Raw genomic sequence first — 27,834 nt, 5'->3', positions numbered from 1 at the left:
CAATAATCAATATGCATATGACACCACCCTTATGGCAGAAAGCGAAGAGGAACTAAAGAGCCTCTTGATGAAAGTGAAAGAGGAGAGTGAAAAAGCTGGCTTAAAACTCAGCATTCAGAGAACTAAGATCATGGCATCTGATGGGGAAACAGTGAGAGACTTTATTTTCTTGGGCTCCAGAATCACTGCAGACTGCAGCCATGAAATTAAAAGACGCTTGCTTCTTGGAAGAAAAGCTATGACTAACCTAGACAGCATGTTAAAAGTAGAGACGTTACTTTACCGACAGAGGTCCGTCTAGTCAAAGCTATGGTTTTCTCTTCCAGTAATCATGTATGGATGTGAGAGTTGGACCATAAAGGAAGCTGAGTGCCAAAGAATTGATGCTTTTGAACTGTGGTATTGGAGAAGACTCTTGAGAGTCCCTTGGACTGCAAGGAGATCAAACCGGTCAATGGTAAAGGAGATCAGTCCTGAATATTCACTGGAAGGACTGATGGTGAAGTTCCAATATTTTGGCCACCTGATGCGAAGAACTGACTCATTTGAAAAGACCCTGATGCTGGGAAAGGTTGAAGGCAGGAGAAGGCGACGACAGGATGAGATGGTTGGAGGCATCACTGACTCGATGGACATGAGTTTGAGCAAGCTCAGGGAGTTGGTGATGGACAGGGAAGCCTGGTGTGCTGCAGTCCTTGGGGTCACAGAGAGTCGGACATGACTGAGCAACTGGACTGACTGATATTTTTCTACCTTTTTATTGTTTCATATAGAATTAGTAATCCATTTGGAATTTCTTTTGTCATAGGTTATATAACAGATGTTTTCCCCCTCTTGTAACTAAATTCACCATTTTACAAACATTTCACTTTTCCTTTATTAATTTAAAAATACACAAAAATACACAATTAATTTAAAATACACAAAATAGGGTTCGTCACTTCGCCTGTGCTGTTTCACTCTCAGGCCAGGTGCCGTGTGGTAACAGCACCAATGAGCGGTGTGTCCGTCCCCCCTGGTAGGTCTGGTCCTGTTAGAAGGTTTTGCTGCTCACTCTCTGGCGCTTACCTTTCTGAGAGAAGGAAAAGGGGGGGTCTCTGAACACCCGCATGTGTTTTCTGGGCTCCACATTGACAGTGGACGTAATTTGTGATGTTAAGTTTTCCTAAAAAGTAAGGAAGCATAGGATTCAGAGATCTTTCAGTGTGTGCAGAAGGGTCTTCTTCTGGGCGTTACATCTGTGGTGTAGATGTTTTCCATTTTTGCTTATCTGTACTTCAGGACCTCTGCTGCTGTTACATTTTTAGTAAGAAGAAAAAAATCCTGCTTAAGTCTTTCAAAGGAGCCCTGGGTGTTCTACTGTGATTTGGCAACTCGCCTTGTATGATTTCGCCTGGGAACGGAAGTCAGCCACTGCAGGATGCACGCAGAGCATCGGGCTCCTGCCGACTCCGCAGGCCAGCGGGGGAGGAAGCAGGGAGTGTGACCCCTAGTGGCCGGCGCTGTGACTTGTGTCTCTCAGTAGGGCTTTGAGTTCCAGCCAGGCTGCCTGTCGGCCCTGTGGGCCACTCTGTGCCTGTCCCCTTGCCTGTCCCGAGGGCTGCCTCACTGCGGATTCTGCGCCTGCCCATGTAGTGTGGTGCTTGGCGGCTGGCTGTTGTCTTCAGCCTGTGGGCTGATCAGAAGTCAGGCTGAGGATCAGATCGCTATGTGTGGCCCTCATCCTATCCGCACCCTCCCCCTCATCAAAGGGCTTTAAACAGGGCTAAGGACATTGAGCAGAGAAGGCAATGGCACCCCACTCCAGTACTCTTGCCTGGAAAATCCCATGGACGGAGGAGCCTGGTAGGCTGCAGTCCATGGGGCCGCTAAGAGTCGGACACGACTGAGCGACTTCACTTTCACTTTTCACTTTCCTGCATTGGAGAAGGACATGGCAACCCACTCCAGTGTTCTTGCCTGGAGAATCCCAGGGATGGGGCAGCCTGGTGGGCTGCCATCTATGGGGTCACACACAGTCGGACACGACTGAGGTGACTTAGCAGCAGCAGCAGCAAGGACATTGAGATGGGTATATATCACCAATTATCCATTTTAGGTGATCCCCCGAAGTGCAGATTTTGTGAAATTTTTGGCCCTTCTTCCCAGACCCACTGAAACAAGATGTCTTGAGGGTGTGGCATGTGAATTTTCCTTGGTAACCAGCATCCTAAAGTTTGGTAACTCCTTGGTGACCTTGTCTCTGGGTGTGCTCCCTGTTGGGGGTGGCGGAAGACAGTAATGGCAGCTTTGTTTTTTTTGACCCAGAGACCTTCCACGTGGCTGCAATAGAATTCTAGCGCTGGGTGGTGGTGGCTGAGAGAAGAGGGGCTTATGGGGGGCGGCTGGGGGGCTTCTGGTCAGGATGAGAGGCTCCTGCAGGGTGCAAAGGACGGTGCTGGGCTTGCCAAATGCTGCTCCTGGGGCGAGTGTGACCTTGCGTGTTTCCGTGGTATTGGTGCCCAGGCACTCAGCCCCTGGCAGAGCAAGCAGTCCTCACAGGTCACCTCCCTGATGCTGTCCCTGGGCCTCCTGTCCTCCCCTCAGCTCTTTCCTTCTTGTTTGCCTGCTTCCTGTGTTTCTGCCCCCAGACTGCAGGTTCCCCTGGAGGACGGGGGCTCAGCCTCAGTCCTAGAGCTGGGGGACGGGCGTGTGCGCTGGTTGGAGAGGAGCGAAGGGGGCCCAAGCTTCAGTGTGGGAGCCCGAGGGTGGCTGCCGGCCCAGACCAGCATGCAAGAGGGTGGGCAAGTGCCAGCACGTGGGGAGGGCAGCACTGAGCACGCACCTGCGATGGGAACGGTGGGGCCGTGGACACAGCTGGCGCTCCGCATGGGGCTGTGCAGCAGGCAGAGAGGACGGGGAACGCGTCCTGAGGGAGGTGCGGAGCGGAGATCGCAGGTGGCAGCGCGGAGCCCCATGGAGAAGGGGTCCCGAGTGGGCCAAGGAGTGGGCGTTGCTGGGCTCGGGTGAAGGTGGGCCTGTGGTCCATGGGGCCTCGGGGTGAGCGGGGGCTCAGGAGGTAGGAGCTGGGAGGAGAGGGACTGTGTGAGACTCCCGAGAGGTGGTGGTGGGAATCGCCACCCGAGGGCCAGGGTCTTCATTGGAGAGCGGTGGCAGGCCAGGAAAGGGTGGGCTCTTGTCAGCCGGGGCCAGGTTTGAGTTGTCATTACCTGTCTGTTCCCTTCTGGCAGGTTTGTTACGCGGCCTGACGTCAAGCAGAAGAAGATGGCGAGTTTCCTGGACTGGAGCCTGTGCACTTTGGCCCGCTCCTCCTTCCAGACCATCGAGGGGGTCATCGCCATGGACGGGACGCTGCAGGCCCTGGTAAAATGAACACTGCCCCAGTGGGGCTTCAGCAGTCAGTCTGTGGGGTTGTGGGAAAGGCAGGGACAAGCCCTATTTAATACCTTGGTTTCATTGTGAAGTGGCTGGAACACAGGAGACGTTGAATCCCGACAAGATGATCAACTCGGTTTCTCTCCTCTGCTGCTTTGCATTGGGCCCTATGACCCAGGGCTGGCCCTGTGCTGTTGGCGATCGACTTTCTGCCCAGGTGAAGGGGATGGACTGGTGATGCTGTGCGTCGCCACCAGGGGGCACTGGTGCCCGCAGAGCAGAGCCAGAGCCAGTGGGCGGGCAGGGGAGTGTCCTCCTCGGGCTTCCTGCTGCTTAGACAAGTTACAGAGGAAAATGGTTAGAACCAGCGTAAAGGAAACAAGGCAGGTGATCTGGAATTTGTTCTTGTTTAGATGCTCTGGGTGTTTGCACCAAGTGCAGACCGGACCCGCACCCTTTCCTGGCTGCCTTTGCTTGTCTGGTGGTACTTTTTCTAGTGTAGACGGGGAGGAAAGGTTATTTTAAATTCTTCGGGGGAGGGGAGGCTGCCGCACCTGAAGCTCTGGGGTCATGGCTCCCTTCCCTGGACCCTGTGGTCCTTGCAGTGGGCAACTTTGTCCTTGTCTCTGAAGCTGGCGGGCCCAGGGCCCGCTTAGAGGAGAGCAGGGTGTTTCGGGCTGTGTTTAAATGGGGGCATTTGGGCCGTGACTCAGTGTGATGTCATCTTCTTGGGTGTCGTCCCATCTTCTCTCTTTGGCGGTGGCAGGTTCTGACGGGGTGTAGGAGGCGAGAGGGCCTGGGGAAAGCGGGGCTGATGGCGTGATGGCCCGGGGCGGAGGGACAGGAGGTGGGAGAAGCAGAGGACAGCACTCGGCCCTGCCTCCTCCACTCCTAGAATGTTCTCTCATCTGTGTCTTTTCATTCACAGTATCTTCAGGAAGGACTGTCATTTAAATGATGAGACTGTCTAAGACATTAAAAAAAAACAAAACCAAAAACCTTGAAAAACAAAACCTGTCCTGAGTTCCTGTGGTCTGTTGAGGTGATGTCTGTTTCTCCTTGTGGCCTTTTATTCTGTAAATAAACATGATGTGTTATTACAGAGGTTTTTAATAAGTTGAGATACAGTTTGCATAATACACCCTTTAAAGTTCAGTGGTTATTTTGTACATGCACAAGATAACAACTGTCACCATTGTCTAGTTCCAGAATACTCTGATCACCCCAAAAGGAAACCCCCCACACATGAGCAGCACCTCCTCCTCCGTGGCCCCGGGCACCCCCAGTTCCTGGCAGCTAGTGATCTACTTTCCGTCTCTCTGGATTTGCTTTTCGAGGACGTTTCACACAAGCGGAGTCGTGTACGGTGTGGCCTTTTGAATCTGGCTTCTTTGGCGTCGTGTTCCCACAGGACTTCCGTGTCGCAGCCTGTCCGTGCTTCCTTCCTTCTTAATACTCCCTTGTAGTTACTCAGAATTCTGAGATACTCTGAATAAGGCTGATCTGAAAATGTGTGTGTCAGATTTTGTTTGAGCATATATTTTCAACTTCCTTGCTACAATAGTAGCAGTAGATTTTTTTTTTAAGTGTAACAATTTAAATATACTTCCTGTGTTTCTGAGGTCTTCTAGAAACTTTTTATGGCATACCCACCTGTCATACTGACAAAACATGGGTATCAGCCTGTGGCTGCAGGCAACTCTCATTCCAGCCGCGTGTGTGGGGAGGTGCTTCAGGAGGACTTTATTGCTTTGTTGGGGGTCGGTGCTGGGGGAGGCTGGCCAAGAACGGTGCTGAGCATGGAGTAGAGGGGAGGGAGTGGTCCTGGTCACCAGGCTCTCGCTGCAGGGTTCCTGGGTGGGCGTGTGCAGGGCATCGAGTCCTGGTGAAGAATGGGGTGAATAGGGCTGAGATGGTTTATTTGAAGGTTTGAGTGTAAGTGGATTCTTAGTTTTTTGGCGTGAGTCACATCGAGAAGTCTTAGGTCATAGAGAAACAAGGGTCTGACGAACGCCGCTGAGCCTGCCAGTCCACTTGGGCCTTCAGGGTAGGCCCGTCCGGACATGGGTGCCGCTTCCTGACTCACTCACTTTTGTCCTGCTTTAGACCTCTTCTGCCCAGTCTGGAATCTGCGTCCTTGACAGGCTCCTGGGGTCTCCTGGCAGTGCTCCCTGGCCTGGAAGCCACCCCTCCTGAGGCCATTGCTGCACTCATATCAGGGCACCTGGGCTGTGGGCGCCTCCACTGGGGGGCTGAAGCCAGTGGTGACCACCCCCGGGGCCTGCAGCTGGCAGGGCCTCTGTGGCCCTCGCCCAGAATTGGTGGTGGTGGGCTTTTGGCTCAGGCCACTAGCGAGCGGTCCTGTGGCCTCCTCCAACTCAAGTCCTCGGGATGCTGGGGCCTCTTGGCTTGAGAGGGTCGTGGGGTCACTTCCCAGTTTCTGCTGTGGCTGGGCCCAGAGGTCCTTTCTTTTTTTTTTGAACAGTTTTGATCCTCTCACTGCTTGTTTCTGGGTTGTTCCCAAGTTCTGCTGCTCCTTCCTACGTGGGGCACAGGTGTTGGCGAGCCTGCTGCCGCCCTCCTGCCGGCCCTCACTGGCCTCAAGTGGGGAAGGGCTTTATACCGGGAGGCCTCCCCGTTTTACACTCAGGAGGAGTGAAGGCCTGTTGTGTCTTCCTCCTGAAGAGTAAAGTGATTTTCTCAAAGCCTTAGCAAAGTTGAACCCCACGTCCCCGCCCCTGTTTTGGCCCAGAGGAGGAAGCCCTGCAGGCCGAGGTGCGTTGGCAGCCACGCCCTGGTGCTCTCTGGGGAGATGTGCCCTCGGCGAGGGTATTGCCTGCTTCGACAGTCCTGCCAGGGGAGGTGACCCTGCCGTGCTCCCGGGGGCAGGCCCATCTCTTCTGCAGCCTCAGAAGCCCGGTGGTTCCTCTGGAGAAAAACAAGAAGCCCTAGGGTCTCTCTGGAGTCATGTGCCTTCTTTCCTTTCCTCTCTTTTGAAGGAGAAATCTGGTCTAATTGCCGCTGCTGCCGCCGCCCGCCCGGGCAGGAGGAAGCAGTGTTGGTGCTGAGCTCTCCGGACAGGAGCGGTTTCGCCATGAGCTCGTCAGACCTGAACGGGGAGGCTCGGCGTCCGCTGTGCATGACGAATCCTGCAGGTGTGCTGCGCCGCAGGATTCCATCTGCCGCCTCGGATGCACTTGGCTGCACTCTATCCACCTGCTCATTAGTGTGGGTTAGGCGAAACAGGTGGACTCGTAACAAGTACCGTCGAAACTGGCCCTTGATTTTTATTTCCCTTGAAGCATATTTCTCTTGCAGCGGTGATTTTTTTTTTTTTTTTAAACTCTTGTGGGAGGGAAACGTGTCTGGCGGCTTCATGTCATTGGAAGGCCCCTTAATTCTAGCTCTTTGAAACAGCCTTTGATTTAGGCCCTCCTTAAGCATTAGGATTAGTGGAAATCTAGGAAATTCAAGGAAAGGAAACATAGTATTAAAAATGGAGGTTGGTGGCCATTTGGACTTGGTGCGCTCTGCTCACACTGGCAGCTGTGCCGTCCTCGCTCTGGCCCTGCAGGTTGGAGGTTCACAGACCGACGGGTGGCTCTCTGTGCGCCCCGCCCTGCCACTCCGTGACCCCTACCCTGGCACTGGACAGGGGTGCGCTGTCCTCTTTGCCAAAGTCTGGGGTGTGTCCCCCCTTCACAGTGAGGCTGCTTCTGTCCGTTCTATCACTGTCAGAGGTACACCTTGTTAAAGGGTGAAACAGTCACAGACGACACGAGAAACCAGGGAAGTGAAGAGAAGGCGCGGGCTCACCCAGAACCTTTCTCACGCGGACGTGGTGCCTGTCTGTTCAGGGTTCTTTGGAAACAGCACCCAGTGGTTTCATTTAAGGTGTTTGGTCAGAGGACAGACGAACCTGCTGGGGTTTTTCAGTCACAGCACTTGCCTGGAGCAAGGTTCTGGGTGGAGGAACATGGGGTAAGAACCCTTTGAATGTGGCCATTTTCAGGGTGTGCACATTTATGAAAAGTTTGTGTGCTGTTGTCAGATTCAGCAGAAATAAGGCACCTTCAGTTTCCTTGTGTGTCTGAGATGTGGAGCAGCCAACTCCGAGTCCGCTTTCGTCTCACGTGACTCATTGTTCTGTGCGCGGCGGGCGGCCCAGAGCACGGGTCTTGTTAGAACACGCACGGTGTGAGGCTGGCCTCCGTTCCCTGGCGGCCTGGTTTGTACACCTGCTGTGTGATGGGGTGACGTGTCCGGCAGGACAGGTGTGCCCTCGCCGGCGGCCCAGCTTGGGCCCACGCTTGCAGGGGAAGGGACTCGGCCATTGCTGCGCCCCCCCGACCCTTGGATGAGAGACAGACACAGAGCGCTGTGCCCTGTGGGAGACAGATGCAGATTGCCGTTGTCCCTCCGCCTAGGTGGCGGTGCCCACCTCGAAGCCCCCACCCACCCGGCTGCCTGGCCACCCTGCCCTGCCCTCCAGCGTGCTCTGTGTGTGCCTGAGTCTCCCTGACCTTCGTCCCTGGTTTCTGTCCTCGCTCCCAGAGCTCTGGCTCTGCTCACCTCTGGTGCTTCAGGCTCCACAGCTCAAGGCGGTGTCTGTCGTGCTGTGGCTCTGCCCTCCTCCCACCCGAGTTCTGAGTGCGGCCCCGCAGCAGAGGAGGGTGCCGGCTGGCGCTGTCTGTGCCCTCCCAGGCCAAGTCCAGTGCTGAGCCCCACGGCAGGGACGTGGTGCGAGGTGTCTCCCCGGCCCAGCCCTCCTTTACTGGTCCAGTGCTCGGCGGGCCACGCTTGCCGCTGCCCCCCCGCCTCCCCCCATCCTCCACCCAGGTCCTCGCCTCAAGCGCGGGTGTCTGCCCGCTGCTGCCCGCCCTCCACTCAGTGGCCCGCCCTGTCTTGAGGGTCCCTCGGGCAGGCGCGCTGCCTCTGGGTGTTCTGCGTCCCGTGCTCGTTTCTGCTCCCACGTGGCCTGCCCCGTCAAAGCCCTTTGGTTCAGTAGGCTCAGCTCTGCCCATCTGGTCCCAGGCGAGGCTCTTCTCCCGTTTCTCTTTGTGTCTCCCTCCTCTTGTCTCACTTCTGCACATAGTCCTGTCTTCCTGCTGGGCTCGGCTCCAGAGTTCGGCCCCTGCCCCTTCCTGCGTCCTAGCCAGCTCTGCTTGGGACTGTTCTCTGGGGAGCACAGCCCCCTCCTCTGACCTCTGCTCTGGGAGCTGTGCAAGCCCTGTGTTGACTGTTTCTCAGTTTCTGGGATAGGGATCGTGTGTTTGTATCCTTTGTATGCCATGTGTTAGGCAAATAGTTTGCGCAGTCAGTATTTTTGATACTCTTCAGTCAATTGAGAGTCTGTTTTCATCTGAAGAATCTTCAGCAGTAAAGTCAGTGGTCCTAGTGAGGCCCGTTTGGGAGGGATCGGAAGTCCGCTGGTCTGGCTCTGCCTCCAAGACTGTCCCTCTGGTCTTTGCCATCCTCGGGGTCTACCTTCCCAGTATGGAGGTCGAGGTGCAGCAGCCTCTTTACTGCTCTTCAGATTGATTCTGATCCTTTTAAGAGCAGAGCCTTGAGCTTTTTCAGCTTCATGGTGTTTGAAATTCATGTGTTAGGGTGGTGGAAAGCCTGCCTGTGCCTGTGCCTTTGTGTGGCTGCTCGTGGTTTGTGGTGTCTGTCCAGGCTTTGTCGGGGTGGCCGGGCCAGGTGAGAGCCACCTGAGTGGCTTCCCAGTCGTCTGCCCCTGCCTGGAAAAATGGCCCCTCCGGGTGGTGAGGCCAGAGGCAGCCCAAGTGCTCGGGTTTGGGGAGGGGTCATTTAAATGGGAACATCTAAATGCAGCTTGCTGTTAGGATCCTGACTTCTCCATGTTCTGTTTGGAGCGGTTGAGAAAGCTTGGCGGCTAATAAGGTGGTAGAATGCATCATCACAAGCAGGTTGACATCTGAAGACAGGAGGGCATGGTCGTCCGGTGTCCTCTGAGCTCTTGTGCGGCCTCCTCTTCTAGGTGGGACCCTGGAAGGCGCGGTCAGGGGCTGGGCCGGGTCTCCATCTGCCTGCCTGTGAAGGTGTGTGTTTATGGTTGGGATTTCACTGTTAGGTTAGGGAAAGATTGAACTCACAGTGGGAAGATAAGGCTAGACGTGATTGTTTTGATCGTTTAAACATTTCTTTATAACTGTTAACTATTATTTACATGTTTATGTACTTAAAATCCTTTCAAGTTTACTAGGTGTATTAATAAATGTGTTTTATCAGAATTGTAGTTTTTCATTCTGGGTTTTAGCCAATAATAGTCAGCTGTTTTTCCCAACCATTGAAAACTTAACTTCAGCAATTAGAATTTTTCCATAGTTAAGGAAGTTTTTTTCTTTTCCCTTTAATGTATATAGCCCTGAGGACGTAGAGCAGGCACACTCTCAAGGGAGCAGAAGTCTCACTGCTGCTTGAGGCTGGAGGTGCCTCTGGGCGGGCTGGCTTGCCCGCTCGCCTCCCTCAGGCCTGTTCCTCAGCGTAGCCTGCTGGGCATGGCCTTCAGGTCAGTTCTCCTCTGTATTTGTTAGTGCTCCCTCATCCAGTTTCAGCTTACTTTGATTTCTTAGGGAGATGACGGCATCTTTCATGTTCCCCCCGCTTTTATTTTTGCAAGCCTCCAGGTGTGTGTGTGTGTGTGTGTGAGGGTGGATGAGTGGAGGGTGGTGGAAGAGGGGTGGTGGTGAGGTTTCTTCTCTGACCTGGTGGGAGGGGGCCTGGAGAGTGAGTTAAGAGAATCCCTCTGTACATCGCCTTTGGGTTTACTTGAAGGGTGCTCAGCAATTAGCCTTTGTTGCCTTCCCTGGAAGGTTTGGCCCTGCTTGGGCTCTGTGGCTCCCACAAGGACCGTGGGTTAAGCTCTGAGTGGCATCCGGCCTGGAACTGAAGTGTTGGTGCCAACGGTCCTTTCCGATCACGTGTTGTCCCCTTTGTGTGCGCACATCAGGAACAGTGGTACCGGGGCCCGGTGCCCTCCTCGGCCCGGAGACGGGCCTCAGGAGCACAGAACAGGGGAGGCCGCCCTTCCTGGCCCTGTGCCGTCTGCTGGCGGTGTCACGTCTCCCTGGGGGACGGGGAATGGGCCGTCGTGCAGCCAGGTGTCCCGCAGTGCTCCTCAGCTCGCAGGACAGTTCTCGGGTACTCGTGGCACCCCTGAGCCCTGTGGTGTGGGCCCCTTTCTCCCGGAGCCTGGGGTGGAGCTGCTTTTCTTGGCCTTGACTCGGTGGTGCCTCCAGGGGCCTCAGACCAGCATCTCCTGCTCGGCAGCCGGGCAGACTTGCTTCCAGCAGCTGACAGCCTGTGATTTACGGCTAGAGAACATGCCCCGGGGAGGGAAGCTGGTTGCACAGCGGGCAGAAGAGCCGGCTTGGGTGGGTGGTGACTGGAAGGTGTGGTGGTTGAGAGCGATTACTGAGAAACGCGTCTGTTTGCACCTTGTGCTGTGCTGGTTTCTAGAAGAGCAGGAACAGTCATCCCGCCTCAGATGTGCATGCTCTGTGGCCTTGTCTCTGTGTGGGGTGATTGCCTCAGGGGTCTTCAGTTGGCCCGTGTCTTACGCATCCATGAGAAGTGGGGTACCCTCCCCATGTAGTGGCTTGGCTGATGGCTCCTCCTGAGCATCTAAAGACCAGACTGTTTCTGTGGGCCACTTCCTCCCTTTGCTGAGGGTCACCATCCTCTGCGCACGCTGGGTTGGACTGTGTTTTCGGGAGGGAAGGCCAGTGAAGATGGCCCCATTTCCTGTGGAAAAGCAAACCAACCAACAAAACCAAAGCCCTGGCCCTCTGTGATTCTTGTTCCTGTTCACCCCTTTTGCCCTTCTGAGTCCATTCACAGGAGAATCCATAACTCCTGTGACCCTTCCCTTCGTGTGTACAGAGTCCGCCTGGTGGCGGCCGTGGAGCTGGTCTGGGGCCAGGAGTAAGGAGAGGGCAGGCCGCACCGCACAGCCCATTGCTGTCCCTCACCTGCCTCGCATCCCTCCAGCTCTACCATGGCCTCCCCTGGAAGCCAAGCCAGGCCCTCGCACAGGACCCAGACAGCTCACACCCCAACAGTGAAGCTTACGGGACAGACACACAGCCCCTAAACTGCTGATCTCGTCACCAAGTATAGAATAAAAATGAAGTTTTCAAAGGGGACTCTTCGTTCTCTACCCCCTAATGTGCTGAGGATTCTCCACGCGTGTTACACACGACACGTTTGCTAGAATTTGTTATGAAGCCATGTGGGCCTGGGGTTTTCTTTCTGGAAAGATTCTGCAGTACTAATTAGTTTTTTTGTTTGTTTTGTTACATGATCCAGGTCCATTCAGATTTTCTGTTTCTTAAGTCATTTCTGCTAATTTGGAATCTCGTAGTTTGTCGCTTTCCTTTGAGTTGTCTTACTTGTTGTCATAAAGTTTATAAAATTCCTTTGTTATCCTTTTGGTTTCTGTGGACTCTTGTGAAGTCCTTGAATTCCTGACTTTACATATGTGTGTTTTATGTGTTGGTGTGCACCTGTGTGTGTATATTAAAATACACAACCACACACGCTTGTGTTGTTGAACTGTTTTAAATCACTCCACTGCCTCTAAATACTTCAGTGGGTGTTCCACATAATCAGCACGCTGTTTTTGAGGACTAATTTTTAAAACAAAAGTGTTTTTACCCACATAGTAATAATTCTTTTTTTGTAACTTATTTTTTAACTGGAGGAAAATTGCTTTTCAGTATTGTGTTGATTTCTGCTGAAAGTGAAAGTTGCTCAGTCATGTCTGACTCTTTGCAACCCCATGAGCTATACAGTCCTGGAATTCTCCAGGCCAGAATACTGGAGTGGGTAGCCTTTCCCGAATCCAGGGGCTCTTCCCAACTCTTCCCAACTCAGGGATCGAACCCAGGTCTCCCGGTATGCAGGCGGATTCTTTACCAGCTGAGCCACAAGCAAAGCCCAAGAATACTGGAGTGGGTAGCCTATCCCTTCTCCAGCGGATTTTCCTGACCCAGGAATCGAACTGGATTCTTTGCCTAGCGCAATGCAAATTAGCCATAATTAACACATATATCACCTCCCTCCCCTCTCTCCATCCAACCTGTCTAGGTCATCACAGAGTGCCAGACTGGGATCCCTGTGTTCTCACCAGCTATCTGTTTTATATGTATCAGTATATATGTTGATATATGTGTGTGTGTGTGTGTGTGTGTGTGTGTATATCTCCACATGTATATGTAGCATGCATGCCTACTAAATTGCTTCAGTCACGTCCAACTCTTTGTGACCCTATGGACTGTAGCCCGCCAGGCTCCTCTGTCCTTGGGATTCTCCAGGCAAGAACGCTGGAGTGGGCTGCCGTGCCCTTCTCATGTATGTAGATATGCATGTTGATGCTACTTTCCCCATTCTGTCCTGCACTCGCCTTCCCCCACTGTGTCCACTGGTCTGTTGTCTATATGTCTGTCTTCATCCCTTCCCTGCAAATAGGTTCTTCAGTACCATTTTTCTAGATTCCACATAAATGCATTAATACAGGAGATTTGTTTTTCTGAATTCCTTCACTTTAACAGGTTCATCTACCTCACTAGAACTGGCTCAGATTTGTCCTTTTTCATGCCCACGTGGTAGTACTTCTGATGGTAGGATCCCCTGGAAGAGAACGGAGCGTGGGTACTTTGAGTTCAGTGGTGCCCAGCACGCATTCGTGCCTGCTAACCTGGCTGTGTCTGCCCGCCATGCCGCCCTGTGTGGCGGGGTCTCTGCTCTTGCCACCTGGGCTCAGCGCAGAGCTTGCGGGGGCAGGGTTCAGAGCCGTCAGTGGTTCTGGTGCTTCAGAAGTTGAGACCATCAGTCTTCCCGGTGGTATTTTCTACGTCACTTCCTAGAGCTGTTGGCGCGCTAGGGTGTGCTTCATGGGTTTAGAAAATTTCGGCAAGATTTGTGTCGGCAGTTATTCTTATACCAAGACATTTATTTGTGTTTTGAAGTGTATAATTGCTATCACTTTGAAAGTCGACTGAGACCTGAGTGGTTTCATAACTTTGTGCTTGTCGTGTTGTCGGCTGTTTCCTAGAGGCTCTGGTTCTTTGTGTGCAGCGGCAGTGGCCGTGTGGATGGCCTTGTGCTCCGAGGACAGAGGGGAGGTGGTGTGTGACTGTGGTGCGCTGGCGCCATGACCTGGGCTGGGCCAGCCCTGAGCACCCCGCACCCCTTCCCCCCAGCCCTGCTCTGCTTGGAGGAGAAACCGGACCCTCAGTGAGGCCGCATCCTTGGCCAGGTACTCTGTCTTGGTTTGTATGAGGCACTTCAGAGCTGAGACCACCATGGCCAGGTTATTGTTATGAACCCTGACGTTTAGTTTTTTAAAGTTAGCGGTATCTAACAGTGGTGTGTCCTGTAAGCTTTATTGTTGGGGTCTGAACTGTCTGTGTCGCTGGGGAGGCCAGGGTAGAGCTGGAGGGATGCGAGGCAGGTGAGGGCTGGCAGTGGCTGTGAGGTGCGGCCTGCCCTCTCCTTACTCCTGGTCCCAGATCAGCTCCACAGCCACCAGCCTGGGCCTCTGTCCTTCTGAGCCAGTCCACTGGGCCTGTCCTGGCAGTCTGGGCGGGAGGCTGACGGCCAGCACTGAGAGGGTGGCTCTTGTGGCCGCTGCTGCTGGAGCAGGGTGAGGAGTGCTATGCCCGGGGCCGTGGGCGGCTCGCCTGGGGGCTTCCCATCCTGTTGAGACTCATCTGGCTGCCGGATGGTTTCCTCCTTCCTTTCCACGGAGCCACCTCCCTGACTGCTTCCAAAGTTCACCAGAAAGAAGCTCGGGGATCTGGGTGACTTTCCCCCTTGTCATAAATCCAGATTGTAAAGGCAGAGATTTCAAGTGTTTGGGGAGTGGTTTACCAGTCCTGAAATGGGTATATTTCAGATGTGACCTGTGGGTGTCCGGGGGTCCTTCTCCATTTATAGTGTGTGTCATGGAGGAGCGAAGTGCCCTGAACGTCCCAGTCTGATGGCTGGCTCATGGTTTTGGGGTTGCGTTGATGGGGAGAGAAGGGCAGAAAGTGCAGAGCAGAGCGTGACTTCTGCCGAGGGGCTTCGCAGCAGAGGTGCAGAGCAGGACTGGCGTGGCCAGGATGTTGTCCCACGTGCTGGGACATGGTGGTGGAGCTGTGGGCTGCTGGCTGGGAGGTTGCTTGGTGCTTTGAGTACTGGGATGTCTTGGGCCTGTGGGTCTGAGCCCCTGTGGCCTGTTCTGTGTGCCTGCCTTGGCGCGTCCAGGGCTCCCGGGTGGTTAGTCTCCACATGAAACGCCACTGACTAAGTGTCTGGGATGGTGTTCACCCTCTTCATCTCAACTCAGTGTAGCTCATTGGCTGGCAGGACCTGGTGTTGGGGGACAGGGTCCAGGGAAGTCAGGCCCATGTACCTTCAGATGGTCTAAGCAGCGGTCTTCTGTGCCAGTTAAATGCTATTCCTGAAGGAGGACAAGTTCCTTAGCTGTTTTCTTAAAGGTGCTCAGCTTTAGAGCTCTTCGTTTAAGGGCTTGGGTACCTGTGTGAATTACCACAAGTCTTGCAGACTTGCTTCCCTGGTGGCTGAGACGGTAAAGAATCCGTCTGCAATGCAGGAGACCTGGGTTTGATCCCTGGCTTGGGATGATCCCCTGGAGAAGGGAAATGGCAACCCATTCCAATGTTCTTGCCTGGAGAATTCCATGGACAGAGGAGCTTGGCGGGCTACACTCCATGGGGCCGCAGAGAGTAGGACACGACTGAGTGACTAACACTTTGACTTTGCAGACTTGAAAGCAGAGGGTAAAATTTCAGGTTGAGGACTTCAGGGTTTGATGTTTTGACGGCCTGCTGGCCCCACGTGTGTGCGGTGCAGGAGGGGCCCTTTCTCCTTTGTTGACTCGGATTGCGGATGAGTTTGTGGGAGCCTTACCTTTGTGTGGGATAATTCAACCTGTGGTTCTTATCCTTTGGTACCTTCAGTTACACGCCGGTCCTGGAAACCTGGTGCCGTTTTTTCCTCTCCGTACAGGCCAGCGCGCTTACTCCAACACGGGCGTGCGTCAGTGAGCCCGCCTCAGGCTGCGTCCCTGGTTTATGCTGCCCACTCGGAAGATTTTCAGTCTCGTAATTTCTTTCCTGTATAGCAAATCTTGTTACTTCATGGCGAGTGTTCAGGATAAAAATTTTGAAAGATTGCAATGAGTTGTTTTGATAATTTATGTTTTAAATTTGTAAAGGTTTTTGTAATATTTTAATAGTTTTTTTTTTGTTTGTTTGTTTTTTAGGCACAAATATTTAAACATGGAAAACGTGAAGACTGTTTACCCTACGGTAAGATTTATTTGTAAGTGAGGATGTGTTTGTGACATGAGTTTGCCCAAATTCTGATCAAATGTGTCTCACTAAGATTATTCATAGGCACAAAAATTTGTGACTTGCTGTATTTTTTTGTTGTCACAAATTTTTTTTTTTTGTCTTCTGTGTGTGTATGTGTGTGTGTGTGTAAGAGAGAGTGTGTATGTGTGAATAATCTAACTCTTTGGCCTCAGGCCTTGTACGGGAGGAGGTCTGGGTTCCTGACTGACAGGTCTCAATCCTGGGGACTTGGAATGTAGACCTAGCCCTGAGGTCTTCAGCTTGCTTCTTGGGAGCCCAGCTGCATTCTTGCTGGCACCATGGCTACATCATTTGCCCTTTTCGTCGCATTCTCTTAATTTTAGATTAAACTTCAACTTATGAAAACCTATATAGTCATTCTTGCTGCAGGAAGGCTTACTACCTGAAACAAGAGAAATTTCTTAGTCTGTGCCTTAGAAGATGCATGGATCAGATTTGGGTAGTAGAGTCTGTTTATATCTTGACATTTCATCATGGGACATTTCATATACACAACGGAAGAGACACTGGTATAGTGGACTCTCATGTTTCTATCACAAGCGTCAGGTTTTTGATGCATGGGCATCCTGTTTCATCCACGCTCCCCCTCACACACCGTCCCCCCTGCCCGAGACACCCTGTCATCCCACTGGCATCTGTTCACTCTTTTAAGAAACATCATCTTGATGTCATGGTCACACCTGAGAACGTGAGCAGTTGACACTCAGCATCATCACACGTTTGTCCTCAACAGACTTGCACACGCAGACCCCGAGTCTGTCTTGAGTTACCATCAGTTGTACCCAGGCTGGTCACTGTATGACGTTTGGGTCTTTTGGGGAGTTACCCAGATGCCATCACAACTTGGCTTGAAAACCACCCTGCTCTTGTCTTAACGCGAAACATGGTCTCGTGTGCTCTCCTCGCCTCCGCCTTCTCTGACGCTCTCCTTATTGCCCTGAACAGCATTAGTGGCAGGGGGACCCGATCACACCGCTCCCCTGGTTGTGGAGATCCCTCCCTGTTCTTAGAGCCTCACACCCAAGTCTGTCTGCATGGTCCTCGTGGCCCTTAGCGTGTGCTCCAGCGCCATGCGCTCACCCAGCCTCTCTGCTCAAGGTGCTCCTCGCTCCCTGGGCTCCTCTGCGTCCCGCCTCTGGATGCCTGGTGGAGCAGGTCCGACTCCAGTGCGCTTAAGTGACATGAGGTGACGAGGTCTTAATGAAGCAGAGCTCAAGGGGCGCAGCGTTGATGTGGGCCTTCACGCTGACTTGGAGGAGGGGCCCGGGAAGTGTCTGGTTTTGATGTTGAGCATGTCAGGAGGGGTTGGTGGGTTTGGGAGATCACACAAACCTTTCCAGCAAACTGAGCAGGATGTTCTGTGTTCGCAGCTGCCACCGTTCTCCAGTGCCTGGACAGCTGCAGGCTCCCCGACAGCAACCAGACCTTGCTCCGGAAGCTCGGGGTGAAGCTCGTGCAGCGGCTGGGCCTGACCTTCCTGAAGCCCCAGGTGGCCAAATGGAGGTTGGTAGACTGAGCAGTGACCATGCAGCCTGGGGTATCTGGAGGCTGGTGTGGGGCCCGGGGTTTCAGGCGTCTGGGCCCAGTGGGCTAATTGATGTGTCCTCCTGCTTTCATTCCCCCGCCCCCAGTCTCAAGAGTGTTTCTGATTTTGAAAGGAACAGCTTTTTTCTTTGGGTTATTTTCTGACTTCACATCTTCCGGGTAGAATTTTGAAGTGGGGCTGATGAGAGGGAAAGCTTGTCTCTCGTTCTGAAAGTGCCTGTTCTAGTGTAGGGCAGCATCACTGACGGGTCACACCGCAGGGGAAGCTCTATTCTGGTCATTTCAGTCTGGGTTTCAGGCTCACTCCTCAGGGTTTACTCAGAGAGAGCTGTCTCTGTCTGAGGATGGAAAAGATGTCTTAATGGTCCTAGTGGCTCCCATGGAAACAGCCTGTTCTATTGTGCTGGGGTACTACATTTTTAACAGTCTTCAGTATTTTTTTAAAAAATTAATTAATATATTTTAATTGGAGGCTAATTACTTTACAGTATTGGAGTGGTTTTTGCCATACGTTGTCATGAATCAGCCATGGGTGTACATCGGTTCCCCATCCTGAACCCCACTCCCACCCAGTCTTCAGTTTTATTTCACGTATTAATATGTATGTTTTGGGAGGAATTATTTGATGATGAGGAATCATTGATTATGTTTTCAGTTATAGGGAATTGCAGAGAAGTGTGTTATATATTAGTGATGTTTTACTGAAATACCTTTTGAGTATTCTGCATACTGTAAGGATGTTCTGTAAACTTTATGAGACTAATGTTAGTGTCTGCTTTCCAGACGCTGTAAAAGGTTAACATTCTGTACTATGTTAGCGTTCCCCTGAGAAACAGAACCAGTGTGGGAGTGGGGGTGTGTGTATGTGTGTTAAGAGACACAAGGAATTGGTTCCTGGTTGTGAGTGTCCAGATCTGGTAGGCTTAGAGACTCAGGAGGAGCTGATGTTTCAGTCTGAGTCTGAAGGCAGGAAGAATCCCTCACTGAGGGGAGAGTGATCCAGTCTGTGGTCCCCGGGCCTTCACCAGGCTGGGCAAGGCCCACCACACTGGGGAGAGCAAGCTGCTCTACTCAGCCCACAAGGTAAATGTTATCTCACCTAGAGTCACCCACAGAGGTGCACCCAGAATAACGTTTGAACAAATATCTGGGCCCTGTGACCCGGCCAGCTTGACACATTCAAGTGAACCGCCACAAGTACTCTAAGCGTTTACTCGGGAAGGAGAGTAATTCAGCATCACAGTTACGTTGTTCAGGCTGTACCTCTCTGGACACTGAGTGTGATCGTTAAACGTGGACACAGTGTGATCGTTAAACGTGGTGGCTTCAGTCTTCCGGCCTGTTGTTTGCTTTCTGTCTCTTCCGTCTTTTTTTTCATTTTATCCCCTCTGATGCACTTTCACGTTCTCTTGTAGATTCATTTCCTTTTTGGTTATCGTCCCCTTAGGAGTGCATCTATCTGGCAGGCGGGTAACTGGCTGCACTGCCCCTCTTGATACCTTGCTATCTGCCCGGGCCTGGTCCATTCCTCCCACTGGGATGCAGCCCTCGCTCCCGCAGCAGCTGCTGTGTCTTACGTGTGGCCTGTCGGTCCCTCCTGCTGGACCCACACTCAGTGACTGCCCGGGTACCTCTGGACTCTGGCTCTTGGCCTCTTACCTGCTCTCTGATGGCGCGTCTGGATCTTAACGCGCCTCACAGTTGCCTGAGGATTCAGGAGACTTATGCAGAATTTGGGGTGCTTTCTCAGGTCCGCTTCCTCTAGTGTCTGTCCCCACTTAGTAGCCATCTCGTCACGGTTTTTTTTTCTGCCCGTCAGGACAGTGGCTCTCTGCTTGGGCTCTACTTTCCTGTGCTGTGGTTTAGAAAGTTCCTCTGGGAGGAAGCAGAGGGGACAGTGGGTGCGCCCGAGGGCTTCTCTGCTGTGAGGGCTTGGAGCCTTGCCGTGGGTGTCTTGTGCCTGCCAGCAGTTGGTTTATGCACTTTGTCTGGATCTGTGGTTAAGGCGGGAGGGAGAGTCCGGTGGCAGCCTGTCTGGTCCCTGGTTGCTGGACAGTGATGAGGACTTTGCCTGTGAGGTGGTGAGCATGTCCTCACTGGAGGAGAACAGCGGCAGAGTCAACAGTCGTCACCACGTGCCTGCTGCTTGTTGGGCGCTTTATGACCACAGTCCTGTGGCGCCTGGTGACCTTCTCCCTGATTCAGTTACCTGTTGCTGCTCTGATTCTTTTGCGTTGTTTTCCCCAGACCAGGCAGTTGTCAGACACCCTCTGGGTGACCTGCAGTGTGGACTCAGTTCTGAATCTGTCTCCGTGGAGACAGCACCAGATCCCACAGATTAAGGGCTCAGTCCCCAAGACTGTCTCTTCCCCCCTCAACCCCTCCCCTCCTGGTTCCAAGTCCCAGTTGTCACCTGCGCTCCTGACAGCTGGGCTACAGGTTGGCGGTTCCCACTACCCCCTTGTTGGGTTTGATAAATTGAACTCAGAAATATTTTATTTACGAGATGATTGGTTTGTTGCAAAAGGCTCAGGAATAGTCAAGTGGAAGAGATGCCGAGGGCAGGGCAGGGCAGGGCAGGGCTCAGGGAGAGGGCATGGGGCTTCTGTGGGTTTTACTGGAAGCCTCATTGCATAGTCAGGGCTGATTCCATCACTGGCCATTGGTGGTTGGTTGACCTTCCATCCTGGGAACTGCCCCACGGAATCTGAGGCCTCAAGGCCACAGCTAACAGCGTCCAGGTTGCCTCTATCTCCAAAGCCCCAGTTATCTCTTGCCGGACTTGGCCTTAGGCTACGGCCCCTAGTGGTCATGCTGTAACTCCGCCTGTCACCATTTGTGCCCCAGGCCCTGTCCTGAGATGGAGCTGCTCCAGAGTCAGGCCCAAGCGTGCCTGCCGGCTTCCAGGAAGGGAGGCGGTGTTTGTGGGCCTCGCTCTGCACAGGCCCTGGTCTGTGCTTTGTGCGCATCCTCCCATCTGCCCTCACTTTACAGACAGGGAAACTGAGGCAACCGGAAGTTCAGGGACTGTGCAGTCAGACAGCTGAGCTGGCCTGTGCTGTGGGACCCTTCAGGGTGCCGTGGGAGATAATGCTGGTGACCTCAGTAGGTGGAGGAGGGGGGTGTGGTGGGCAGGAAGTAGTGAGAGCCATTCAGGAGGCGGGCTCTGGGAGCTGGAGAGGACCAGCTGTGGCCCCTGGGGTGCGGAAGGCAGGGCCTGGCCCAGGGGCGGGGGTGGGACTGCACTCAGCTGGGACCTGGAGGCGGAGCCTATGGAGATAGGGCCAAGGCCAGTGGGTTCGAACATGCCTTTCCTGCCATCTCAGTCACAGGCTTTCTTATTGTCACGCTTTATCATCTGCCTTTCTGCTAAGAAAGCTTTCTAACGCGTGAGGGTTTCTAAGTCCTCTAGAGGGTGAATCTGTGTTCTGAAGCTCAGATGAGGTGGTCATCTTTCCTTGACAGTCCATGCTGGCAACCGTTATTGCTCAGTTTCCTTCCTGTCCATCCCGTCCCTGGAAAGCACATGGAATTTTCACAGTGATGCTATTCATAAATTGCTGAATCAGTCGGGAGTTTCTAGCTCCAGCGTGTCCCAGTGGGTCTGAGGTTTGTTTGCTCCTTGCAGGTACCAGCGGGGCTGCCGCTCCTTGGCCGAGAGCTTACAGCATTCCATTCAGAATCCCAGAGAGCCCGTGACACAGGCTGAGACCCCCGACAGCGATGGACAGGATGACGTCCCCGAGGAGGTGGAGAGTGTGATCGGTGAGTGCGGGCCGCCTCATCTCCACCTACAGGGCACCCAGTTCGACCTCCGGTCTTTGCAGGGCGGGAGGAGAGGCTGGGGGTTCCTGCACCCGCAGTCCCCCTTGCCCTCTGATGCGGCCCTAGATTGCTGTGGTCAGGGTGCCCCTGTGTGTACACCTCCACAGGCTCCGTCCTGCCTCTGCTCTCCAGCAGGGCCTCCACTGACCGGCCTGCAAGGCCCGTCGTGCTCACGAGGCCTCTGAGCAGCCTCTCCTAGTGGCTGACCGTTTCCAGGACCCGGTCCCCAGGAGAACTGCTCTCTGCAGCCTCCAGCAGACACTTGTTTTTTCTGGGCAGCCTCCCTCACTGGTGCTCTCTGCCCAGTGCCTGTGAGGATGGGTGGATGTACTTTTTAGGAGCTATGGCAGAAGTTGGTCTTAAATGATGATTTGAAAACACACAGGAGGAAATGTCCTTTTCTTATGATTAGACTTAAGGTTCTTCCTGTAATTCCCTTCATAGTGTTGTTTGGAGTGACGTGTAGGGTGGGTTACCTTAAAGCTGGGAACTGAGAGCTCAGCTTGAATTCCGAGTGCTTCCATGCGGCTCACAGACTGGCCTTCCTTTGTTCTTCCAGAGCAGCTGCTGGTTGGGCTGAAGGACAAGGACACGATCGTGCGGTGGTCTGCGGCCAAAGGGTAGGTGCCCAATTCAGGCCAGGGGTGGGCTGGGGGCTGGCAGCTTACTTCCCAGGTACTCACGGGTCTGCTGGGTCTTCTTAATGATGAAGAACTTCTTGTGGATTTTGATAGCTGTGAACAGCTCTGAGAGTTTTAAAAGGTAGACTGATTTTTTTTTTTCCTAATTTATATTTATTGCTTTATGTCCTAATTTTCAAGAACATTGCTGAGATTGGTCAGTGACTCCTTCATTTTCTTGCATTTTTGGTTGGAGTGAGCCACATTTGCCTTTTGTTAACCTTCAGGTGTTCCTTTTCTTACTCGTCCATGTCCTCATCTCCGTGACCCTCACTTCCTGCCCCCAGGGCCAGGGGTACACCCCTCATGTAGGAAGGGGTGCTGCACAGCCCCGCTTAATCCCAGAGTCTGGCATCTCCCCTCTGCTGCGCCTGAGGGAACAACCAGCAGAGGTGCCCAGGCCCACCCAGGTGGGCCAGAGGGACATGGGGGACAGAGTACAAAGGAAATGGTTACGGGGAAAAGTAAAATTGATGGAAGTGCTGGTGGGCCTCCCCCGAGAGTTCTGGGTTTCTGTGCCAACTAATTCACATAGCAAGCAGCAGGGAAAGGGGGCGCACATGGAGGCTTTTGGGTAACTTTGAAGCCCAGAGTCTTGTCTGCTTGGAATGTGATGGGCTGGGAGGGTGGGTCTTCCTGGGGTGCTGCTGGCCGGGACACAACCCAGGCAGGTGACCTTAGGGGAGCCAGCCCAGTTGGCATCCAGCATGGGGGTGGGACAGCCTGCCGGGCAGACCTTGGTGGGCTGAGCTGGGACCCTTGACTGTCCGAGACAAACACGTGCCCAGTGGGCCCCCTTTGCCTGGGTCCCCCAGATATCTGTCCTGTGTTCATGTCAGTGTGATGGGCCCCCGATGGGGCAGCTGGCCTTTGTGGAACAGACTCAGCCACTTGGCCCTTCTCTGGCGGGAAGGACAGTCTCTCGGGATGTTCCTAGTGTAGCATGGGCTCTCGACGGGCTGGTGATGCTGACAGATGCTGACGCTGCTTTTCCTTTTCAGAATTGGTAGGATGGCCGGAAGACTGCCCAAAGAGCTGGCGGATGACGTGACCGGGTCGGTGCTGGACTGTTTCAGGTGTGTGGGGACATCACAGAGGGAGGTGTGTTTCTGGGGCATGTGAGGCTGACCCAGGACTTGGACTCTTTCTCTGGAGATCTGAACATGGCTGTCGTCTCCAGTTGGTTTGGAGTACTTTACCTCGTTAGCTGACAAACTTACTAAGAGTTTTAATGATGCTTTCAGCCCAGTGGGTGGACGTGTGCTCTGGGTCCTGGGGGGACAAGCTGGCACGGTGCTGGGGTCTCAGGCTCTCTTGTATTTTCAGTTTCCAGGAGACGGACAGTGCCTGGCATGGCGGGTGTCTGGCGCTGGCGGAACTGGGCAGACGAGGCCTGCTGCTCCCTTCCCGGCTCTCAGACGGTGAGTGTGAAGCTCAGTTTGTGTGTGCACTTTGTGGTGCTTCATCCAGCCCCGTCCTGGCGTGGCCCAGTCCGTGGCATGATGCGAGCATCGTGAGTGTTGCAGGAGAGAGCCTTCTAGGCCTGTGTCCTCAGGCTTCTTTCTCACGTAGGCCTTTCTGAGTCCCAGTGTCTCTTCTCCCTTCTGTGCAGTTTCAGTATCTTGTCGGTCCCAATTTGGAGGGTCGTGAGCTCTTGTGATGTCTGGGATTGTCTTGTCCCCCAGAACCAATTTCACCCTCGTGGGGGTGCTGTCGCCCATTAAGAATGTGTGCATGGCCGTGGTTCTCCTCCTGCAGTGACATCATGGTTCCTGGGAGCAAGACTCATGCCAGTGAGGGGATGGGGCGGAAGCTGCTCAGTGGGTCTGAGCAGGGGGACAGCATGGCGGGTGCAGACGGACCACTGATTTCAAGGCCTGCGTGTCCTAGCTCTAGGACCCGGCCACATGGAGGTGCAGCCTGGGACCAAGGCCACAAGAAGCTTGTCTGTGGTGGGTGGGGATGTCCCTGGGAGCACCGGTGCCTGTGGATGGAAGGGCTGGATACCTGGGAGGGATGAAGAGGGGCCTTTGCTGGAGTGTCTCCACAGATGGCACGCGCCCTGGGGATGACGTCTGTGCAGAGAAGGTGCTGTCAGCAGCCAAGCGGTGGGCTTGTTGCAGGCGCTGGCTGTGCGCCCGGTGTTGTGAGGCACGTGCAGAGCTGCTCGACCCTTGGTTTCTATGGGCTCTTTCAGCTTATTTTTGTAGCAGCTTTACTGAGATACAATTTATGTTAACATATTGTGAAGTTCACCCATTTAAAGAGTTCAATTCAGTAGTCTTTAGTATATTTACAGAGTTGTGCAACCACCACCATCTGAGTCTAATTTCATTGTTTCTCAGAGAAACTCCATACTCCGGAGAAGTCATTCCCCATTTTCCCTCAGGACCCCCAGTCCCAGGCAACCACTGATCTCTTTCTGTCTCTGTAACTGCCTTTTCTGGACACTTCGTGTAAATGGGATCTCCAGTGGTGGTCTTGGCATTGGCCTCTTTCACTCAGTGTAATGTTTTTAACCTTCAGCCCCGTTGTACCGTATAGTGGTAGTCCTTCATTCCTTTTTGTGGCTGAATAATATTCCATGGTATGGCTGCGCGTTTATTAATCTTCTCATAGGTGATGGACGTTTGGGTTTTCACCTTGGGCTACTGTGGATAATGCTGCCCTGAACATTTGTGTACAAATTTTGTGTGGCCACGTGATTTGAGTTCTCATACTCAAATCACTAGGTGTAGACCTAGGAGTAGAATTGCTGGATCAATGCTAAATCTGTCTTCAACTTTTTGAGGAACTGCAAACTCTTCCAAGACGGTTGTACCATGCACCACCGCTTGACATTCCTACCAGCTGCGTATGAGGGTTCCAGTTTCCCCATCCTCTCCAACTCTGATGTTTCTCTGTTTTTTGTTTTTTTTTTTTAATAGCCATCCTAGTGGGTGTAAAGTGGTGTCTTACTTTTGATTTGCATTTCAACTGTGTTGAGCATCTTTTCATGTGCTTTTTGACCATTTGGATATGTTCATTGGAGAAATGTACGTTCAAGTACTTTGTTAATTTAAAAAATTGGGCTGTTTGTCTTTCTACTGTTATGAGTTCTTGATGGATATAAGCCTTTTATCAGATACATGATTTGTGGATATTCTGTCTCCTCTGTGGTTGTCTTGTCACTTTGCTGATGGAGTTTGATGCACTGAAGCTGTAAGTTTTGGTTGACTTACCAGTTTTCTGTTTTGTTGCCTGTGCCCCTGGTTTCATATCTAAGAAGTCGTTGCCTACCCCAAGGCCACGGAGATGTACTGCTGTACTTTTACTTACTCTTGTTCCATCCTAAGTGACTTACACATTTATTTGTGAAAACAGACGTGTGAGAGTGTGTGTGTGCACAAGGGTGTCACAGGTCAAGAGGAAGTCTGCCTCTGTGGTGCCAATTTCAGTTTAACTTGAAGGAGACCAGAGCCCTCATGGCTTCTCGTGCCTGAGGCCGGCTGGCACAGTGTCTTGTCTGTCGTATATCATGACGTCAGCAGCCTCCACCAGCCGCAAGCAGCCAGAGTGAGAACGTAGAGTGCTGGATGAAGTGTATTGTTGTAGACAAATGTAGATGAAAAGTGTCAAGATGGGGCCAAAAAACTGTGAGACGTCACATGTGGTGAGTTGGCCTGTGGTCTTAGGTGCTGGCCGCCTCCTGCCTGTGGCGCCCTCCAGGTGAGCCACGCCTCTCCGCGACCTTTCGTGTGGCTGGTGGGTTGTGGAGCTGCGCTGTCTCCTGCCTCGGAGGGGTTGTGCAGGCAACTGCGGTCTTATCCTGGAGCAGGCTCCAGAGGTGATGGGCCTACACCACTCACTCTTCTTTAGCCCTTTCTCCTGCTCCTCAGACTGGGCCGTTTGAATTGCCCTGTCTTCAGGTTCTCTGATCCTTCCTTCTGTCTGCTCAAACCTGCAGTTTGTTCTCCTTCCTCAGCTGAATTTTTCATTTCATTGACTATATTTTCAGTTCTAGAATTTCTCTGTGGTCTCTTTTACAGCCTGTCTCTGTACTGACACTCCATGTTTGTACAGACATTGTTCTCTTGTTTCCTTTAGCTCTTGGAGCATATTTGAGATAATTGATTGAGTCTGTGTCTTGTAAGACGCTGTCTGGCCTTCCTCAGAGGTGGTTTCTGTCAGTTTCTTTTTTTTTTCACTGTGACTGTACCATAGTTTTTTCTTTCTTTGTATGCCTTGTTACTTTTTTATTGAAAACTGGGCATTCTGACATATGATGTGGTAACTCTAGAAATCAAGTTCCACCTTGTCAGAGGTTTGCTGCTCTTGCTGTTGAAGATTGTTTAGTTGTCTCTTTATTCGTGACTTTTTTTTTTTTTTGCAATGACTTTATTCCTTGTTGTTTGGTCACTGAGGTCTCTTTTCTGTTGTTTTAGTGTATCGCCAGTGACCTAACAGAGGCTTCTTAGATGCTGAAATATAGTAGCCTCTCTGTTCACTAAGCACCCTGTTGGTTGACGCAGGTTTTTTATTAGATTCCAGAGTGCTGAAAAGCTAGATTCTGTTTTTACCAGCTTACTGGTTTCCTTGGTAGAGGGACCAATTCATGGAGCTCCCTATGGCCATATTCTGTCACATCATCCAAAAACCAGCATCTGAATAGCTTTCCAGTATTACTGTGGGTCTTCTGAGAAGATGTGTGGACACCAAGACAGAATTAAGTGTGCAAGTTATTTTATTAGGAAATGTAGGGAAGGCTGGCAGAGCCACCATCCAGCCCCAAGAGCTGCGAGGCTGGGGTGTGGGTGGCGGAGTCCTGGTGGGCTGTGTGGTCTCAGGAAGGGCTTCTAGGGAAGTGGGGGTCCTCAAGCCAAAGTCAGCCTCAGATACATTCTCGGCTTCCTGGGATGGTCTAGGCATGGCTGCTGCCCTACCTCCTTGGTGGAGTGGCCATGGCGCCTAGGGTCAGCCTGTGCCTGTGGGTGAGTCCTGCCCTGGTCACAGCCTTCATGTGCAGAGTGCTGACCTCTCTTGTCTCCTTACTGCTCCCTCTCCATGGGCCTGTGTGCCTGGCTTTCCTTCTCCACTGCTCCTGACCTCTCCTAGCACTTTCTTGTTCTCCTGACGACTATGCGCTTTGCTGATTTTTAACCTTTGTGCAATCTTGAACATTCCAGCCTGTAAGAAAAGTGATGGCCATACCAAGACATCTCTGGCTTAGTGTGTGGAGTAGGGGTTGTGTTTTTCTGTATCAAAATGTTTTTCTCCTTGAGTGAAAGTGTGTGCGTACTTCATTTCATACTCACTCCTCTCCCTGTCTTGGGAGTGGGGGCATTTTGGTTGAAGATTAAACCAGGGGTAGAGGTAGATGCAAAGAAGGCAGTGGCACCCCACTCCAGTGTTTTGCCTAGAAAATCCCATGGACGGAGAAGCCTGGTGGGCTGCAGTCCACGGGGTCGCTAAGAGTTGGATACGACTGAGCGACTTCATTTCCACTTTTCACTTTCATGCATTGGAGAAGGACATGGCAACCCACTCCAGTGTTCTTGCCTGGAGAATCCCAGGGATGGTGGAGCCTGGTGGGCTGCCATCTATGGGGTCGCACAGAGTTGGACACAACTGAAGTGACTTAGCAGCAGCAGCAGCAGAGGTAGATGGCTGTGGGCTGCTGGTAAGACTGGTACAAAGCAGGTTGTCAGTACTTTTGTTTCTTCAATGTGAATACAAGGATCCTTTTTAGAAGTTATTTTCAGCTTTACCAGGATGTGTAGTTCACCAAACATACTGTTTACCTATTGTAAGTGTCTGATTCAGTGGCTATGGTTTGTTACATTATCGATTTTCAAAAAACATTTTAGAATATATATGACATCAGTTCAGTTATTAGCTCAGTTGCGTCTGACTCTTTGCGACCCCATGGACTGCAGCACACCAGGCCTCCCTGTCCATAACCAACTCCCAGAGTTTACCCAAACTCATCTCCATTGAGTCGGTGATGCCATCCAACCATATGT

General features: G+C 52.5%; 1 protein-coding gene across 5 annotated transcripts in view; it reads left to right on the top strand.

The window, feature by feature from the left end:
- The window catches only part of TBCD (tubulin folding cofactor D), a 148,660-nt gene that overhangs the window by 21,829 nt on the left and 98,997 nt on the right, over nucleotides 1–27,834 (top strand). For all 5 annotated transcript variants that reach the window (XM_061392425.1, XM_061392424.1, XM_061392422.1 and 2 more), the window contains exons 7-13: nucleotides 3,231–3,363; nucleotides 15,671–15,716; nucleotides 17,153–17,285; nucleotides 20,956–21,092; nucleotides 21,712–21,772; nucleotides 22,834–22,908; nucleotides 23,159–23,253. In XM_061392425.1, coding sequence (XP_061248409.1) covers nucleotides 3,231–3,363; nucleotides 15,671–15,716; nucleotides 17,153–17,285; nucleotides 20,956–21,092; nucleotides 21,712–21,772; nucleotides 22,834–22,908; nucleotides 23,159–23,253 — 680 coding nt within the window. The remainder of the gene's footprint in view (nucleotides 1–3,230; nucleotides 3,364–15,670; nucleotides 15,717–17,152; nucleotides 17,286–20,955; nucleotides 21,093–21,711; nucleotides 21,773–22,833; nucleotides 22,909–23,158; nucleotides 23,254–27,834) is intronic.

Source organism: Bos javanicus, chromosome 19 (assembly GCF_032452875.1).
Source record: "Bos javanicus breed banteng chromosome 19, ARS-OSU_banteng_1.0, whole genome shotgun sequence".
NCBI lineage: Eukaryota > Metazoa > Chordata > Mammalia > Artiodactyla > Bovidae > Bos > Bos javanicus.
This window is presented reverse-complemented; position numbering and strand designations above follow the sequence as displayed.